The sequence below is a fragment of the Eubalaena glacialis genome, chromosome 12, assembly GCF_028564815.1.
Source record: "Eubalaena glacialis isolate mEubGla1 chromosome 12, mEubGla1.1.hap2.+ XY, whole genome shotgun sequence".
Classification (NCBI taxonomy): domain Eukaryota; kingdom Metazoa; phylum Chordata; class Mammalia; order Artiodactyla; family Balaenidae; genus Eubalaena; species Eubalaena glacialis.
The window spans coordinates 50,904,581-50,920,445 of NC_083727.1; the positions used below are offsets into that span (position 1 = coordinate 50,904,581).

Genomic DNA, 15,865 nt, shown 5'->3' on the forward strand with positions numbered 1-15,865 from the left:
TTCTCCAAGGCATTCTTGAATATTGGGGAACTAGCCTCTCACCCAAACACCCCTCTCATTTCCGCCTGTCTTAGTAGTGGTCTAGTACCCTCACCCCCAAGACCCTCTTGCCCGCTCACTCATGCCGCTGTGGAAGCTGCAGACTGCCGAGTTTCCAGGGCTCTAAATCCGTGCCGGTTGCCCTCAGCCCGGTTCTAGAGGCAGACTGGTTGCAGGGGAGGCGGACCCCGCGCTTGGATCCATCGTGGGGCGCCCGGGCCGTGGATCTCCTGGTAAGAGAGGTGAGGAGGGCGCAGATGCTACCTATGGATCCAACAGCTTCTGCAAACTTTTTGCCCAGTCCGAGCGCCCTCTCCGCCCAGTTCTCGGGGGCGGCCGCGCAGTAGGTACTACGCAAGGGCGGGTGGCCTCGCCCTCCCGGGAAGCGCTAGCTTTCAGGCGCAGGCTCCGAGATGGAGCCAGAGGCCGCGGGTGCGCAGTAGCGCTCCGGATGCCTCCGACCCGCTTCTCATTGGCCCCCACCAGGCAGGGCCCGGGTCTTCGGCCCTCAAGCGGAAAGCGGCGCCTGCGGTGCCACGCCCCCGGGCACCACCCTGCAGCCATGGGCGGGGCCCTGGCTGCCCCCAGCCGGGAAACGCCGGGTAATGAGATGCTAATGAGGCGCGAATAAAGCCTCTGCGGGCCGCGTGCCCTTGTGCGGGAGCCCACACCCTGCTAACTCCTCGGCCGGGCGCCCGGCGCGCAGCCCTGCAATCCCGGCTTTTGGTCCGCGCCTCCTCCACCTCCCTTCTTCCGTCCCCGTCCCCCAACCCGCCGGACTGGGACGCCCGCCTGGCAGGAAGCGGCGCCTACGGGCTCCCGAGCCCCCGGGTAAGTTGTCCAGCTGCGCCAAATGTGCGGCCCCCGCCCGCGGAGGCCCGGGGTAGAAGTAGGGATGCGCCTCCGGGGAAATGTGGCTCGAGGCGCTCCTGAATTCCGCCTGGCCGATCCGGCCCGTCTCTCTGCACCTCCGCCCTGCTCAGCCCCTCTCCAAACTGTACGGTCTAGAGTGTGAGTACCCCCGACCCCCGCTGCCAGTGGTCCAGCTCCCTCTCCATCCTTCCAGACCGGTCCACCCCTCGCACATTATTTGTCCTGGTGTTTACAGGTTGGGTCGCCCCTCTCCCCACTTCGCCGAGGTCTTCCTCCTTCCCACCCCACCAAGAGAGACCTTTGCCCTTCTTGACGTTCCGTCCGCCCCCGTCCGGGTGACCTGCGGCGGCGATTTTCATCTCCTGCTTCGGCCTGGCCGCTGGGCTCGGTCAGGGACTGGTAAGGCGACCGAGCAGGGTGAGGGGGATCAGCCCAAGGATCTTCCCCCATCAATGCCACCCACCTTCCCGAACTCCCCCGTGGGCAACCACATCCCCGTCCCCTCTGATTCCTCCGGGTCCCAGCGTGAGAAAGCTCTCTCCAACACCCCTCAAGTTGCGTGGGGGCCCGAGCGAGGGAGAAGGGGACAAAGGGAGGCCTTGTCTCGGGAGATTCCTGGGAGAGCATGCAGGGATGGGGTGGGGTGTCGATGGGAGTGAGAGGAAGCTGGGAGGGGCGAACTCTGCTGCCCTGTCGCACCCCCCCAAGTCCCCCAACCGTACTGTGGCCCACTGGAGCAGTGGCAAGTCACAAGGGAAGTATTTTGACCACAGTGAGTCAGAAATAGACCCAGTTGTGTGTTACTCAGTCAGATGCAACATCCTGGGGCTGTTCCTTGCAGTATTTTGGTGGTGGGAAGTGGAACCTACGGGGTTAGAGACCATCTCCTCCCCGTGGGGAGGCAATGAGCAGTGCTAAGGAGGAGAACTTTGCCCCTGGCATAAGACGCACCCCACACCCAGCGTCGCACTGAGTCCATCGAGGGGTGCTGGGCACAGGGAGGCTTGGGGTGAGATGGGGCAGTACATGTGCCTAGCAGCTGGTGTTGCCGGTGTTAGATCTGTCCCTGTCTATACTGCACGGAAAGCTCTCTTCCTGGGCACCCTGCCCTCTTGACATCTGAGAAATTCCCCGTGCCCTGCTTCCAGGGCCTCGGGAAGGCAGGGTAAGAATTCCTGTCCCCTGGGCCCCAGAGATGGAGCAGGGCTTGGAGATCCCTGAGCAAGAAGGCTGAGCTGGAGGCTCCCTGGCTTTCCGCATGCCCTTTGTGCCCAGGACTGCTGATTTTTCATTTCCAAATTTGGCAAATTTCACTTGGAGTGGAAGGGATAGCAGTTGTCTTTGGAGCAACTGGCAGAGAGGAGCAGAGCCAATCAGGGTTGGACCTGGAGCTCCCTGGGGATACCAGACTTTCTTCTCCTCCCCTTCCTTTTCCCTTCCTCCTTTCTCCAGCCTCTTCCCTTCTCTTCCTTCCTTCTCTCCAGCAGCCACGTGCCCCTGCCCCTCCCTGGGAGCCCCAGAGGTCTCCATGGCCTCACCCACCTCCACCAACCCAGCACATGCCCACTTTGAGAGCGTCCTGCAGGCCCAGCTGTGCCAGGATGTGCTGAGCAGCTTCCAGGGGCTATGCAGGGCCCTGGGGCTGGAGCCCGGTGGGGGGCTGCCCCAGTACCACAAGATCAAGGCCCAGCTCAACTACTGGAGTGCCAAGTCACTGTGGGCCAAGCTGGACAAGAGAGCAAGCCAGCCTGTCTACCAGCAGGGCCAGGCCTGCACCAGCACCAAGGTGGGTACACGGTGCCTGGGACGGGGCTTGGAGAGTGGGGCGAGTCAGAGGAGGGGCCAGATGCCATGCCGATGCTGCCTTGTGTGTTCGCAGTGCCTGGTGGTGGGTGCCGGACCTTGTGGGCTGCGGGCTGCTGTGGAGCTGGCGATGCTTGGGGCCCGGGTGGTGCTGGTGGAAAAGCGCACCAAGTTCTCTCGCCACAACGTGCTCCACCTTTGGCCCTTCACCATCCATGACCTTCGGGCACTCGGCGCCAAGAAGTTCTATGGGCGCTTCTGCACAGGCTCCCTGGACCACATCAGTGAGCACCATGTGGTGGCCTGGAGGGGCGGGTGAGCCTGGGCCTAGAGACAGGCCAGTGGAGGGGGTCGGGGGGCTGCTGCTGGGCCGGCCAAGAGGCAGGGTGGATAAGATTCACTTCAGCCAGGAGGCTTTCAGGACTCAGGGCCCTCACCTGTAAAATGGGCAGTTGGACTGAGTGATCTCTAAGACTTTCTCCAGCTCTGACCAGGTACACACTGGTGCTTGGGAAGGCTGGGGGGACTTGGGGTCCCTGTTCCTAATGTCCTCTCCCTTCCAGGCATCCGGCAACTTCAGCTGCTTTTGTTGAAAGTGGCATTACTGCTGGGGGTGGAAATTCACTGGGGTGTCACTTTCACTGGCCTTCAGCCCCCTCCCAGAAAGGGTAAGTACTTCGCTGCTCCTGAGGACCCCCAAGTATTTCTTTCCTTACCTACTTTCCATGGCTGTTGTGAAGGTGTAATTTGATAGACAATGTGTCATTGCTTTCTAAACCATAAAACCCTTTAAACGTTTATTTAATTATTTCACTGGATTGTCCTGGGAATACAGGGGCCCCTTCAGATTTCCACACCTTTGTGCCACTCACACCCTCTGCCCCAGGGAGTGGTTGGCGTGCCCAGCTCCAGCCCAGCCCCCCAGCCCAACTGGCCAACTATGAATTTGATGTCCTCATCTCTGCAGCTGGAGGTAAATTCGTCCCTGAAGGTGAGTGATCCCTTCCCTCGAAGAAGCCAGCATCTTGAGCTCCTTGTGGGCCTTTCTAGGCTGTTACACCCATCCTCCTCCTGCCACCACCCCCCTGTCCCCACCTCTAGGCTTCACAGTGCGGGAAATGCGCGGCAAACTGGCCATTGGCATCACGGCCAACTTTGTGAACAGGCGCACCGTGGAAGAGACACAGGTGCCCGAGATCAGCGGCGTGGCCAGGATCTACAACCAGAGCTTCTTCCAGAGCCTGCTGAAAGCCACAGGTCAGGACCCCCCTCACAGGGTTTCCCCTCCTCGTGCCTGACTGTGGCCTGCCTCCCACCTCTCCCTCTCAGATCTGTCTGCAGTCCAAGGAATCTCGTACTTTTCCATCTTTGTGGTCTTGGCAGCAAAGAACCTGAGCCCCCAGGGATTCAGCAGCCACAGCCCCACTCGGCCACCCAGCATGACGAGTCTTAGAAATCTCTCGCAAAGTGCATGGGATTTTGCTTTGTGCTTCTTTACATATGCTTTAATATAAAAATGCTATATAACCTGCTGAATAAAAAATAAATAAAATAAAATTCAAAAATTCAAAAAAACCAAACCAAAACAAAGCGCTGCATATTCAAAATGAAAGTGGTACTTCCAGAAGATGCCCTATGCTTACTTTGGCTTTGCACTGCCACGCCCCCCGGAGTGTGCACATACCAGTCGGAGAAGCCAGGCTGTCCTCTGCAAGCCTGTGGATTATGTGGTGCACGTCTCCCAGCTGCCACCCCACCCAAGTTTCTCACTTTGCTCCACACCTTTAGGCCTCCTGGGCCTGGGACAGATGGTCCACTGTGCCACCAGAACTCATGGGCCCCCCTGTGTGTGTGGGTGGAGGTGCCGCTGCAGGCTGAGCTGTGATCCCAGCTCTCAGAGGTCAAGCATGGCTGGGGTATTTGGAGAGGTGACACATGATGAGGTGGAGGCACATCCCTTGCACCCTGCCCTGTCCCCACAGGCATTGATCTGGAGAACATCGTGTACTACAAGGATGACACCCACTACTTTGTGATGACAGCCAAGAAGCAGTGCCTGCTACGGCTGGGGGTGCTGCGTCAGGTGGGGCCTGGGCCCAGGCAGGGAGGGGTGGGTGGGGGGCCCTGGGAGGTAGGGGCCAGGCCTGGACACAGTCTCCCCCTGGGTGTGGAGGGAGTCCATCCTCTCTGCGATGGCACTTCCTCCACCTCAATAAGCTCTTCTCCCCTGGGACTTACGTGGCAAGCCGAATCATATTCTGGGCTAAACACCTTATACCAGCCACGGGACTACACAATGTAAGCTCCATGAGGGCAGGGGTTTTGTCTGTCTCTTGTTTGCTGATGATTCCCAGTGCCTAGAATGGTGCCTGCTATGTAGTAGCACCCTGAAAGGATTTGCTGAATGAACTAGTTGAACACCTACTATGTGATAGGTACTTTGTTGAGAGCTTTATGTTCATTTTCTCACCTAATCCACATGAGTACCTTGAGAAGTTAGGTACGTTATCTCTAAATGATGGGGAAACAGGCTCTGAGAAGTTCAGTGACTTGTCCAAAGCAGGTGTATGGTAACAGTAATGATACTGGGCCTTGGAGGCAGGTTGGGACCTGGGACCCCCAGCGAGCGGCAGGCTGAGAGTTGAGGACGGGGCTTGAGCGTGGGAGGCTGGACGTTCAAATTCTCCTCCCAGCTCAGCCTTCAACTGCTGTGTAGTCTGGGGAAGCCCGTTATTGGGGCCTTTGGATGTGTACCTTCTACACCTACGGGGACGTGATGGCCCAACTGACCCTGCTGGTTCTGATCTGTTGGCCACATAGGACTGGCCGGAGACCGACCGGCTGCTGGGCAGTGCCAATGTGGTGCCCGAGGCTTTGCAGCGCTTTGCTCGGGCAGCTGCCGACTTCGCCACCCATGGCAAGCTCGGGAAGCTGGAGTTTGCCCAGGATGCCCACGGGCGGCCCGACGTCTCTGCCTTTGACTTCACAAGCATGATGCGGGCAGAGAGCTCTGCTCGGGTGCAGGAGAAGCATGGCGCCCGCCTGCTGCTGGGGCTGGTTGGGGACTGCCTGGTGGAGGTGAGGGGTCAGTGTCCCCTGACTGGGGAGGGGCTCTCCAGACCCCTTGTGAGGAGGCACAGGGGTTCCCTGGCTGGGGGAGGAAGCAGCCTCGTGGGAAGGAGGGGGTATAAAAAGGTCTGCTTCTTGTAAGGAGGAGCAGAGGGTGGCTTGCTGTGTCAGGGCCCCCTCTGCTATGGCCCTGGGGTCATCTGGGCGTGGACACCCTTGTTGGACTCTCCCTGAGCTGTTTCCTGTCCTTCTGCCCCTGCAGCCCTTCTGGCCCCTGGGCACTGGAGTGGCCCGGGGCTTCTTGGCAGCCTTTGACGCCGCCTGGATGGTGAAGCGCTGGGCAGAGGGCGCTGGGCCCCTAGAGGTGTTGGCAGAGAGGTGAGGCCTGACTTGGGGAGTTGGGGGGCGGGGTGGGGGCAGGGCTGGATATAGGACAAGAGTCAGGAGTAGGGTCAGGGATGCTGGCTGAGTAGATGGGGGCGTAGGGAAAAGAGAACGAAAGAAAGGCCTGGCACTTCTGGAGGGGTGGGTGCTGATGGTGCCCTCCCACTTGTGCCCGTCCCCCCCCCTCATCTCCCCAGAGAGAGCTTGTACCAGCTCCTGTCACAGACATCCCCAGAAAACATGCACCGCAATGTGGCCCAGTATGGGCTGGACCCAGCCTCCCGCTATCCCAACCTGAACCTCCGGGCCGTGACCCCCAGTCAGGTCAGAACCCCTGGCACCGCCCGCCAAGACTTCCCGGGTCAGCTCCCACACCCCAGGGCAGGCCTTCCCTCCTGTGGTCTGCCCAGTCCCTGCCCTGTGGGTGAGTCCCACCCAGGCAGCCCCTCCCCCATGGACTGGGGCGGGGGGTGGGGTGGGGTGTGTGGTCCGCCTGCCTGGAGACCTGAGAGGGGCTGCCTTAGGTACGAGACCTGTATGATGTGGAGGCCAAGGAGCCTGTGCGGAGAATGAGTGACAAGACAGACTCAGGAAAGCCGGCCACTGGTGAGCAGGCCTTCCTCCGGGGCCATGTCCAAAATATTTACCAAGCAGTGAGGCACAAGCACCAGTGATCAGAGCAGTGGTAGCCGCTGGCGGCAGGGAGCAGGGTGCTGGAACACTGCTGGGCAGTGGGGATGTTTGGGGCCTCCTGGAGAGTGCAGGGCAGTGGGGTGCTCAGCAGCAGCCATTTGCCAACTAGTGTGGAGTATTTCAGCACTTCAACAGCCACTGTAACGCAACAGCTGGATGGCAGCTGAGCTGCACTGTTCTCAGCTGTTCTGCCCCTTCCCGCCTTGCAGACCCCAAACCTGCCTCTCCTTTTAGTCTCTGGGCCTCCCTTGCCCCTCAGCTCATAGCCTGCTACCCTCTCTGTGGCCAGCAGTGGTTTCACTCTATTCATTCCCGTACTTTATTGCCAGAAAGATTTTTTCAAATGAGAAAACTGGGATGAAGGAGGTGCTGCTGACAGTGAGTGTTAAGCTGGTGCCCAGTAGGCGTGGGTCCTGCTTCCCCCTCCCATATAGACCCCGCACCCAGCAGCTGGGCTCTCTCTGCGGGCCCCAGTGCCTTCAGTACAGCGCAGCTTCCTCTCCCAGGGTCGGTGGCCACCCAGGAGGAGCTGCTACACTGGTGCCAGGAGCAGACGGCTGGGTACCCAGGGGTCCATGTCACCAACCTGTCTTCCTCCTGGGCGGATGGGCTGGCTCTGTGTGCCCTCGTGCACCGGCTGCGGCCCGGCCTACTGTGAGTCAGGAATTGGGCTTGGGGGTCCCTGATAGCCCATCCCTCTCATGCCTCTGCCCCTCCCTCTCCAGGCAGTGTGGAATGGTGGGCGATCACTGTGTAGCAGTTAGCACACCCAGCTGTGTCCCAGGCCACCCCTTGCTAATAATCCTGCTCTAGTCACTTCGCTTCCCTAGAGATAGATTTCCCACCTGACTCTGCCTGCCCATGAGAATCAAATGCATTCAATACGGAGAGTTTTGTGAATGGTAGAAGCCCCCCAAGGCCAGATGCTGTTGTCATTGGGGGGTGGGGGTTATGTAGCACAGAGAATAAAAAACCCTTTATGCCCTCTCCTCCCTTTCCCGATGTCCCTCCCCTACTGGTCTCTCCCCCTTCCATGGGGCAAGTTCTGGTCTCCCACTGGCCTTTCTCCCTGACGCCCCACAGGGAACCCTCAGAGCTGCAGGGAGTCGGGGCTCTGGAAGCGACTTCTTGGGCGCTGAAGATGGCAGAGCATGAGCTGGGCATCACGCCCGTGTTGTCCGCACAGGCAATGGTGGCAGGGAATGACCCACTGGGCCTCATTGCCTACCTCAGCCACTTCCATAGTGCCTTCAAGAGCACACCTCACAACCCAGGTGAACCAGAGGCGGGTAGGACGGGGTGGGGTGAAGAGGGAGGGGGTGTGTGTGTGTGTGTGTGTGTGTGTGTGCGCGCCCGTGTGTGCCCTCTAAGGGACAGCCTGGGATTTCCTTTATCCTTCTGGGCTGGCACATAGCTGTCTGTTCTGGGGGTACAGTATCGGCCCCCCATCTACCCTGATTCTCCCAGCAGGCCCAGTCAGCCAAGGCTCCTCGGGCACCGCCAGCGCTGTACTGTTCCTTGGCAAACTGCAGAGGACCCTGCAACGGACCCGGGCCCAGGTGGGGAGTTTGGGTGGGGTTGGCCTGGGCAGTGGGTTCCTTGTGGGGATCCCTGGGGTGATGAGGAGGATGTCCAGAATGGGGGAAGGGGAGAACTGGGAGCTCAGAATGTAGGACTTCTTGCAGGGAAACGGGGAGGATGCTGGTGGCAAGAAGCCTCGCGTGGAGGTAAATGCACGCAGGGGCCGGACAGTCCCTTCCCTGAGGTACTCTTTCCCATGTCCTGTCCCCCCAGGCCTCGCTCGCCACCCCAGCTCCTTGTAACACCCCCATCCAGTCTCGCTTCCTAGTCTCACTCCCTTTCCCTTCCAGTCCTTTCTATTCATCTGTACACATGGACTCCCCAGCTGATCCTGCCCCTCTACCTCTGGGCCTGAGCACTTACCTTTTTAGGTAGAGGCTGAGACCCCAAGTACTGAGGAGCCACCTGTCCCAGAGCCTGATGTACCAGTGGCACCCCCATCCCAATACCAGGAGGTGAGAACAGGGGCCCTGTCTGCAGGCAGAGGCCTTGGAAGGGCAGGGAGGGGAAGGGAAAAACCTGGCAGCTGCCTTGGACTCCAGCTGACCTGCGGCCTGGGGGTTGGTGCAGGCCAGTGCCGAGGATCTGTGTGCACTGTGTGGGGAACACCTCTATATCCTGGAACGCCTCTGTGCCAATGGCCGTTTCTTCCACCGGAGCTGCTTCCGTTGCCATATCTGTGAGGCCACATTATGGCCAAGTGGCTACGGGCAGCACCCAGGAGATGGTGAGTGGGCCTGGGAGGCATTCAGAGGGACTCTGGGTCTGGCCCTGCTTGGGGGGGCCAGGAGCTTGAAGGTGGAGGGGAACCGGGGTGCTGGGCGTGAGGTAGAAACAGGCTGAAGATGACACTTTCTTCTCCTGAGCTCCGTCTCCTCTGTCCCCTCCAAAGCCCCAAATGGGTTCTGAGAAGCCAGGAGGCTGGTAGAAATTTATCAGCCAATACAGAGGCCTGTCACCCCCACCTTCCCTGATAAACTGAACATCTGGTCACCGGGCTGCCTACATCTGATGGCTCCTCCCCTCTTCCGCCTTCCCAGGACATTTCTACTGCCTCCAGCACCTGCCCCAGCCAGGCCACAAAGAGGATAGCAGCGACAGAGGCCCTGAGAGTCAGGTAAAAGCTGTGGAAGTGTGGGATGGGGGGCGGGAAAGAGGAAAGGGCTCTCTAAGCCCGAGGCTTTGCTGGGGGTAACTGAATGTTCTCCACTACAGTGTAAACGGCATGATGGCAGGGATCTCTGTCCTGTCTTACTCATTGATGAATCCCAAGTATCTAGAACACTGCCTGACACTGTTCCGTAGACGGCATAAATGAATGAACGCCAGGGCCCACATCTGTCTCAAGGGGCTGCCTCAACCCACACTGGGCAGGTCACTGACCAGAGCATATGGTGGCTCTTCTAGGACCTTCCCATACACAGTGAGAATAACATGCCATCACGCCCCTCGATTCCCGTGGCCCCCCAGGAGGGGACCAGTCCTGTCCCAAGCCAGCCCACCCGTCGGCTGATCCGCCTCTCCAGCCCAGAACGCCAGCGGTTATCTTCCCTTCATCTCACCCCTGACCCGGAAATGGAGGCTCCACCCAAGCCCCCCCGAAGCTGCTCCGTCTTGGCCCGCCAGGCCCTAGAGGGAAGCTTTGTGGGCTGGGGAATGCCAGTCCAGAGCCCTCAAGGTAGCTGCTGGCCCAGGGTGGGGATGGGCGGGTGGTATTCGGATTCTTGGACAGGGATGTGGGGAATGGGGAGGGAGGTCCTGGGGATCTCAGCCCATGTCCACTTCTCTGCTCAGTTCTTGTGGCCGTGGAGGAGGAGGAAGAAGAGAGTCCCTGCTCCAGTGACGAGGAAGCAGAGGAAGACGTGCCGTTGGACTCAGACACGGAACAGGTGAGTGGGAGGAACCTGGCCACCTATTCTGCCCAAGCCAGCACGCATCCACTAAACATACCCTGGCCCCTGCCCGGGAGAAACCCACAGCACCCAACCTCTTCTGAGCCCAAATGTCTCTGAATGTCTTGTCACCTAGTCTGACGCTTTCATGTCTCTAGGCCTCCACCTTTTCTATCAGAACTTATCCCACTTCCAGCCCAGGGTCTTTCTGGTCCCTTTCAAATGGAGCTTTCCCAACCCCTCTCCACCTGACCCTGTCATAGGTTCTGTGGAACTTGGCTAAGAACTCAGGCACCATGAACAGTTACCCAACGTGGCGTCGGACTCTGCTACGCCGTGCTAAGGAGGAGGAGATGAAGCGGTTCTGCAAGGCTCAGGTGCGGTCTAGGGGTTCCCGGACGTTCTAACGGGATCAGAGTTCTGAGACTGGGGATCAGAGCTCCTCCGGGACTCTGTTCTGGAGCAATCCACAGACTCCTGGGCCTCCTGTCTTGTACTCAGGCCATCCAACGGCGACAAAATGAGATCGAGGCTGCTCTGAGGGAGCTGGAGGCCGAGGGCACGGAGCTGGAGCTGGCTTTGAGGAGCCGAGGCAGTGAGTGAAGACAGGGAGGATAAGCGAGCCTAGGACACCTCTGCCTCCTGGCCCTGTGTTCCACCCCCAGCGACCCCCCCCCCACACTACCAGGCTGTGGCCCACAGCAGGTTCTGCTCCTCATGCTGTGATTCCTGTGACCCTGGTTAGAGGCCTGACTGGCCCCTCTTCTTCCTTCTTGTCAGGTTCCCCCGAACAGCAAAAGGCACTATGGCTAGAACAGTTGCTACAGCTTGTTCAGAAGAAAAACAGCCTGGTGGCCGAGGAGGCTGAGCTCATGATCACGTAAGGGGTGTCGGAGTTGGGGCGTGGGGGACGATGGCGTGTGAGCCAGGCCCCACAGCCAGGTCTTCGGTCACCCTAGACACCTGTGCCTTTTCTATCCCTGCCCCCCACAGGGTGCAGGAGCTGAACTTGGAGGAGAAACAGTGGCAGCTGGACCAAGAACTGCGAACCTACATGAACCGGGAAGGTAGGTGGGATGTGGGGAGAGGCTGGTATTTGCACAAGCCTCGTGATCTCAGATACTGCCCAGGCAACAGTCCTCTAGTCTGAGCACCTCTGAGGCTGAACTGCCTTCTGAATTGCTTCTTGAACTGGAGGAAGCCAGAGGATGGGGCTCCAGGCCCACATTCCGCACCTTCAGCTCAATCACAGCTGCACAATTGGGCTTTTACACAAGATTCCTTTAAAAGTGGTGTTGCTGCTAAACAATGCTAGAAAACCATTAGTGTTGATAAACCAAATTCAGAGTGGGAAACAGCTGGGGTTGTAGAAGTCACACAGGCCGGGATTAGGTTGTGCCTCTCCTGCCGCCCTCCCCGTTCTCTGTTCTCTAAGTAAGTTTCACCTCCTCCCTTCAGAAACCCTAAAGACAGCTGCCGACCAGCAGGCTGAGGACGAGGTCCTGAGGAAGCTAGTGGATGTGGTGAACCAGCGAGATGCCCTCATCCGCTTCCAGGAGGAGCGCAGGCTCAGCGAGCTGCCCTCGGGGCCAGGGCCCCAGGGCTAGAAGAGGGTAGGTTGCCTGTCTTCTTCTCTGCAAGGAAGACTGCCTCACCCCAGGACAGTGCCACCCTGTTCACCGGGGCTGCCTGGGAGAGGCCTCACTGTTTACAATAAAAAAGCTTCTGCCGTAAACAGGACTTTGGCTGCCTACAGGGGGGAGGTGGGGGAGTGTGCAGGGAGGGCAGCTGTGTAGGAGCCTGAAGGTCTACACTGTGACAATCACACCGACCCTTGGCCCCAATCACTGCCTCTACAAGGAAAAGGGCAGCGCCACCAAAGTGTCAAGCTTTATTGTTCCTCTGCTCTGTCCCCCTCCTGCTGCCCCAGGAGCAGGGCTGGCTGGGACTCTGGGCCCAGGTCCTGGGCCTCCCTTGCCCTTCCCAGCACATGCTGGAGCTCGGCTCGGGCCCGACACAAGCCCTTGGCCTCCTGCACGTGGAAGAGATAGAATGCACCCGCCCCCAGCACCAGTCCTACACTGGGGGTCCAGAGCAGTACAGCAACTTCCCTGATCTCTCCTCCAGCCGCCAGGGCACACAGCAACGCCAGGAGAAGAAGCCCTAGACCAATCACGTAGCCAGCGATGGTGGCCCACCAGCGACCTTGAGCCATGCCCTGGTCCAGTTCTGTCCAGGCCTCCCTTAGCACACTGATCAGCGGTGACCTCTCTGCTGGTCCAAGAACAAAGCGCGGCAGTGGGGAGGGAGAGTGAGGGTCTGAGAGAGGGATGGGGCTGCCCCGTGGGGATGGGCCAAGGAAAAGGATGGGGCTGACTCACCATGGGTAGGGCTGGGGTTGTGCTGGGGGGGGCTGTGTCTCACACACAGAGTAGCCATCAGCGCCTCATGATCAGAGAGGGGGCTGCCGCTGTGAGGCTCGTGGCCTGTAGTAGTTCTGAGAGTCTTACAGGAGATGTATAGCCCAGACACTGCCTAGAAAAAGAGCCAGAGAGAAATTTCTGAGAGCGCCTTTCCCGGAGAACCAGTTCCTGACTATCCCATTCTCCAGCCGCCACTGATAAAAGACTAGACTAGTTGGACAAAGAATCAGGATAGGCTGGTGAGCCATGAAGAGAGACAGAGGGTGAAGGCATGTTGCAGGGAGAGGCCTGACCTTATAAAGCACATAGTCGATGCGGATGCCCAAGGGGAATTGCTCTAGCTCCTGCCGGCTGACGTAGCAGTTCTCGGGTACCATCGTACAGCCTTCTTCAGGGCCCTAGGTGAATAGTGGGCTTGAATGAGGATGCAGGGGAAAGGAGGAGGGAGAGAGGCTGGGGGTGTAGGTGGGGAAATAATCAGGCAGGTCCTCACCTTGAAGTCCCGAGTCTCCAGAAAGGCATCGTGCAGTCCCGTCCACTCCTTCAGCAGGCGGCAGCCCAGGTCCTTTGGGTGCAAGTTGAGGTCCCCACACAATAGAACCACATCAGCTTTCTTGGACGTGTGGCTGGGGGAACCAAGATGGTGAGGCAGGAACTCTTCCCTCATCAGCTCTGCCCTAAAAGTGGGGCCTTAGCCACCCCTCGGTTCCTGGACCCCATCCCACTTCCCCTGTCGAGCCCAGGCTCACACACTGGATGAACTGGGCCAGTTCCCAAGCTTGGGCCACACGATGTGCTAGGTAGATGTCCTTCTGTCGATTGTACTCGGCGTGGAGCTGAGCAGGATAGAGGAGACAATTGCAAATGAGATTGAGGCTCCCAAAGGCAGGAGTAAATCAAGCTTGCGTCTGTCACTTGGCACGCTGCTTGGTAAAATATGTGTGAACCTTGCCTACTGGCCTTAGGAGATGCTGCCGCCACACCTCACCCCAAGGCAGCCTGGCTAGAGGAGGAGTCCCATCTCTCCCTCCCAGGACCAGGCCGCCTGCCCCAGCCTTAAGCACTGCCGGCCTCACTCACATGGGTCACGTAGGCGTTGAGCACCAGTCCACCCAGATGGAGCACCAGCAGCCCCACGGCCTTCCCACAAAACCAGTCACCGTGGTGGATCTGTAGGCAGGAGGGGGCGGGAGCTCAGGGCGCTGCTACCCTCTTTCTGCCCATCCCCTGCAGCCCTAGGAAGGCCACCTCCTTTACCATGTGTTAGCGGGCGGCGGGGTGGGGAAGGGAGGTGGAAGAGGTCAGAGGTCAGAGGTCAGGCTCACCATGTAGGGGTAGCCATTGAGGGTGAAGACGTGCTGGGTGAATTCCTGGATTGGGTGTTTGGAGAAGACACAGAGACCACTGCCAATGATGCCGCTGAAAAGCCAAGTCCTAGTCAAGAGCCGCAAAAGCAGGGAGAGAAATACCCAGCCCCCTTCCCCTCCCCCGTCTCCCAGCTCTTATCAGCTTTTTTCTCCTTCTGCTGCTGGTACCACCCCAGATCGAAGCTCAAGGCGACGGCTTTTACGTGGGCTGACAGGATGGCCTGATGATAAATTTGATGAGCTGAAGAGCTAGATCTTCCTCATTCCACCTTCGCCCGCTCCCACACCCAGAAGAGACGACGCCGGGGAAGAGGGAGGCGGGCGCAGGAAGCATGGGGAAGGGCTGGCAGGGCCAAGGGCCTCCAGCTCCGAGACCAGGCTTCTGGGCCAGTGGGCTTCTCACCTCCTGAAGTAGTGCGCTGCTGGGTAGGCGGGCAGCAGCTTCTGCCTCAGGTACTGGAAGTCCTGCTCGCTCCACACCTGAGGGGAGGGGTGACGATACCTGCCGGCCCTTCCCCCAGGGCGGGAGCCCCCGCCCGCGCCCCAGCCGCCCCCACTCCCGCCGGGCCTCCACACCAGCTCCGCGCGGCCCCACCTCCTCCAGGAGAGCTAGGTCGAAGCTCTCCCTGTTCAGAAAGTCTCCCAGGCGCTTCACGCGGTCGGCCCGGTGCTTGCTCAGGTAGGGAATGCCCCTGAGGACGAAAAGCGCAGGGGAGGTGACGGCTGGGGCGCTCGGGCAGCAACGGCCAGGTGCGGGCCCCGGAGGGAGGGGTTGCCCCGCACCCCGAGGGGTAGGGCAGGGGAGCGCCGTGGCCCGGCTGTGAGGAAGGTCTCCTGCCTCTGGCGAGCAGGGCGGCGGCCCCAGACCCGGGTCGGCGGGCGCACTCACCAGCAGTTGAGGTTAAAGACCCTCAGTCGCAGGGAGAAGTTGGGCTTCATGGCGGGGACGCTCGGCGGCGCGGGACGGCTCGGCTTCCGCAGCGACGGCCGCGTTGGGGACAGCGGCGGGCGGGCGGCCTTCCCCGCGGGGCACCGCGCACAGGTGGTCGCCCTGCTCCCGCTCTCCCGGGAAGGCCGCGGCGCCGAAGTGCACGCGCCCGGGGACTGCCTCCCGCGTTACCCGGGCAACCGGCCGGCTGGCCCCAATCTGGCTGCGCGGCAACCCGGAAAGGCGATCTGCGGTGAAATCAGGCGCTGACGGGAGGCGACTACCGCGCTGGAGGACCTTGGGCTTGGGGTCCCAGAGGAGGTCGGGGGGGGGTGGGGGGGGCGGGGGGGTGGGGGTGGGGGCGGCGGCGAACCACGCTGAAGCACGCGAGGCGTGGGGTCCCCGTTCCTTTTCTCCGGAGCTCGTCGCTGGTGGCGGCCTCCCACGCGTCCTCTCCAGCCTCTCGGCCGCCTCCACAGCAACAGACACAAAGTTGAGGAAAGGCCGGGCCTTCGCCGACCGCCCCGCCCCCGGCCCCCTCCTTCCGGCGAGCGGCGGGGGCGGGGCCGCGCGGTTGCCCTGGCGACGCGCTGTGTTTGTGACCCGCGGAGTCCCCGCGCGCAGCCATGGCGAGCAGCTCGCAGACGCCGCCCGAGCAGCCGCTGCAGGTGAAGGTGGTGGGGCTCTTCAAAAGCTCCAGCTTTCAAATTGCGAAGAGCGCCGCTGAGGTAACCGCGAAGAAACCACAAGGGCGGAAGGCCCCTCCCGCTTCCGGTCGTGCGCCTCCTGGTGGCGGGGGTCGAGGTTCAGGGA

At 60.3% G+C, this 15,865-nt stretch overlaps 3 protein-coding genes across 10 annotated transcripts in view; 2 read left to right on the forward strand and 1 right to left on the reverse strand.

Moving 5' to 3' along the window:
* Positions 1-543: 543 nt before the first annotated feature.
* On the forward strand, positions 544-12,069 carry MICAL1 (microtubule associated monooxygenase, calponin and LIM domain containing 1). Of its 4 annotated transcripts, none has more exons than XM_061207083.1 (26): positions 544-870; positions 1,148-1,311; positions 2,365-2,698; positions 2,792-2,999; positions 3,279-3,383; positions 3,602-3,706; positions 3,817-3,972; positions 4,698-4,798; positions 5,536-5,793; positions 6,047-6,162; positions 6,366-6,492; positions 6,693-6,774; positions 7,368-7,515; positions 7,945-8,135; positions 8,329-8,420; positions 8,547-8,588; positions 8,814-8,897; positions 9,013-9,169; positions 9,483-9,559; positions 9,850-10,120; positions 10,237-10,331; positions 10,598-10,711; positions 10,836-10,929; positions 11,115-11,214; positions 11,328-11,401; positions 11,793-12,069. In XM_061207083.1, exons 3-26 carry the CDS (start codon positions 2,441-2,443, stop codon positions 11,939-11,941), a joined length of 3,204 nt encoding a protein of 1,067 aa, XP_061063066.1. In that variant the 5' UTR covers positions 544-870; positions 1,148-1,311; positions 2,365-2,440; the 3' UTR covers positions 11,942-12,069. The 4 variants fall into 4 exon arrangements, with proteins under 4 accessions (XP_061063066.1, XP_061063065.1, XP_061063067.1 ...); XM_061207082.1 differs by having other exon boundaries at positions 2,397-2,698; XM_061207084.1 differs by having other exon boundaries at positions 2,397-2,698; positions 8,332-8,420.
* Positions 12,070-12,211: 142 nt separating this feature from the next.
* Positions 12,212-15,689, reverse strand: SMPD2 (sphingomyelin phosphodiesterase 2). 3 transcript variants are annotated; one of them, XM_061207088.1, is made up of 11 exons: positions 15,426-15,689; positions 15,014-15,300; positions 14,720-14,816; positions 14,528-14,604; positions 14,083-14,176; positions 13,838-13,927; positions 13,511-13,593; positions 13,251-13,383; positions 13,051-13,155; positions 12,716-12,869; positions 12,212-12,608 (listed from the first exon to the last, which is right to left on the reverse strand). In XM_061207088.1, exons 2-11 carry the CDS (start codon positions 15,061-15,063, stop codon positions 12,226-12,228), a joined length of 1,266 nt encoding a protein of 421 aa, XP_061063071.1. In that variant the 5' UTR covers positions 15,064-15,300; positions 15,426-15,689; the 3' UTR covers positions 12,212-12,225. The 3 variants fall into 3 exon arrangements, with proteins under 3 accessions (XP_061063071.1, XP_061063070.1, XP_061063072.1); XM_061207087.1 differs by having other exon boundaries at positions 15,014-15,689; XM_061207089.1 differs by having other exon boundaries at positions 12,212-12,605; positions 15,014-15,678.
* The window catches only part of PPIL6 (peptidylprolyl isomerase like 6), a 35,856-nt gene continuing 35,657 nt past the window's right edge, over positions 15,667-15,865 (forward strand). For all 3 annotated transcript variants that reach the window (XM_061207090.1, XM_061207092.1, XM_061207091.1), the window contains exon 1: positions 15,667-15,780. In XM_061207090.1, the coding sequence (XP_061063073.1) occupies positions 15,679-15,780 (102 nt within the window). In that variant the 5' untranslated portion in view covers positions 15,667-15,678. The remainder of the gene's footprint in view (positions 15,781-15,865) is intronic.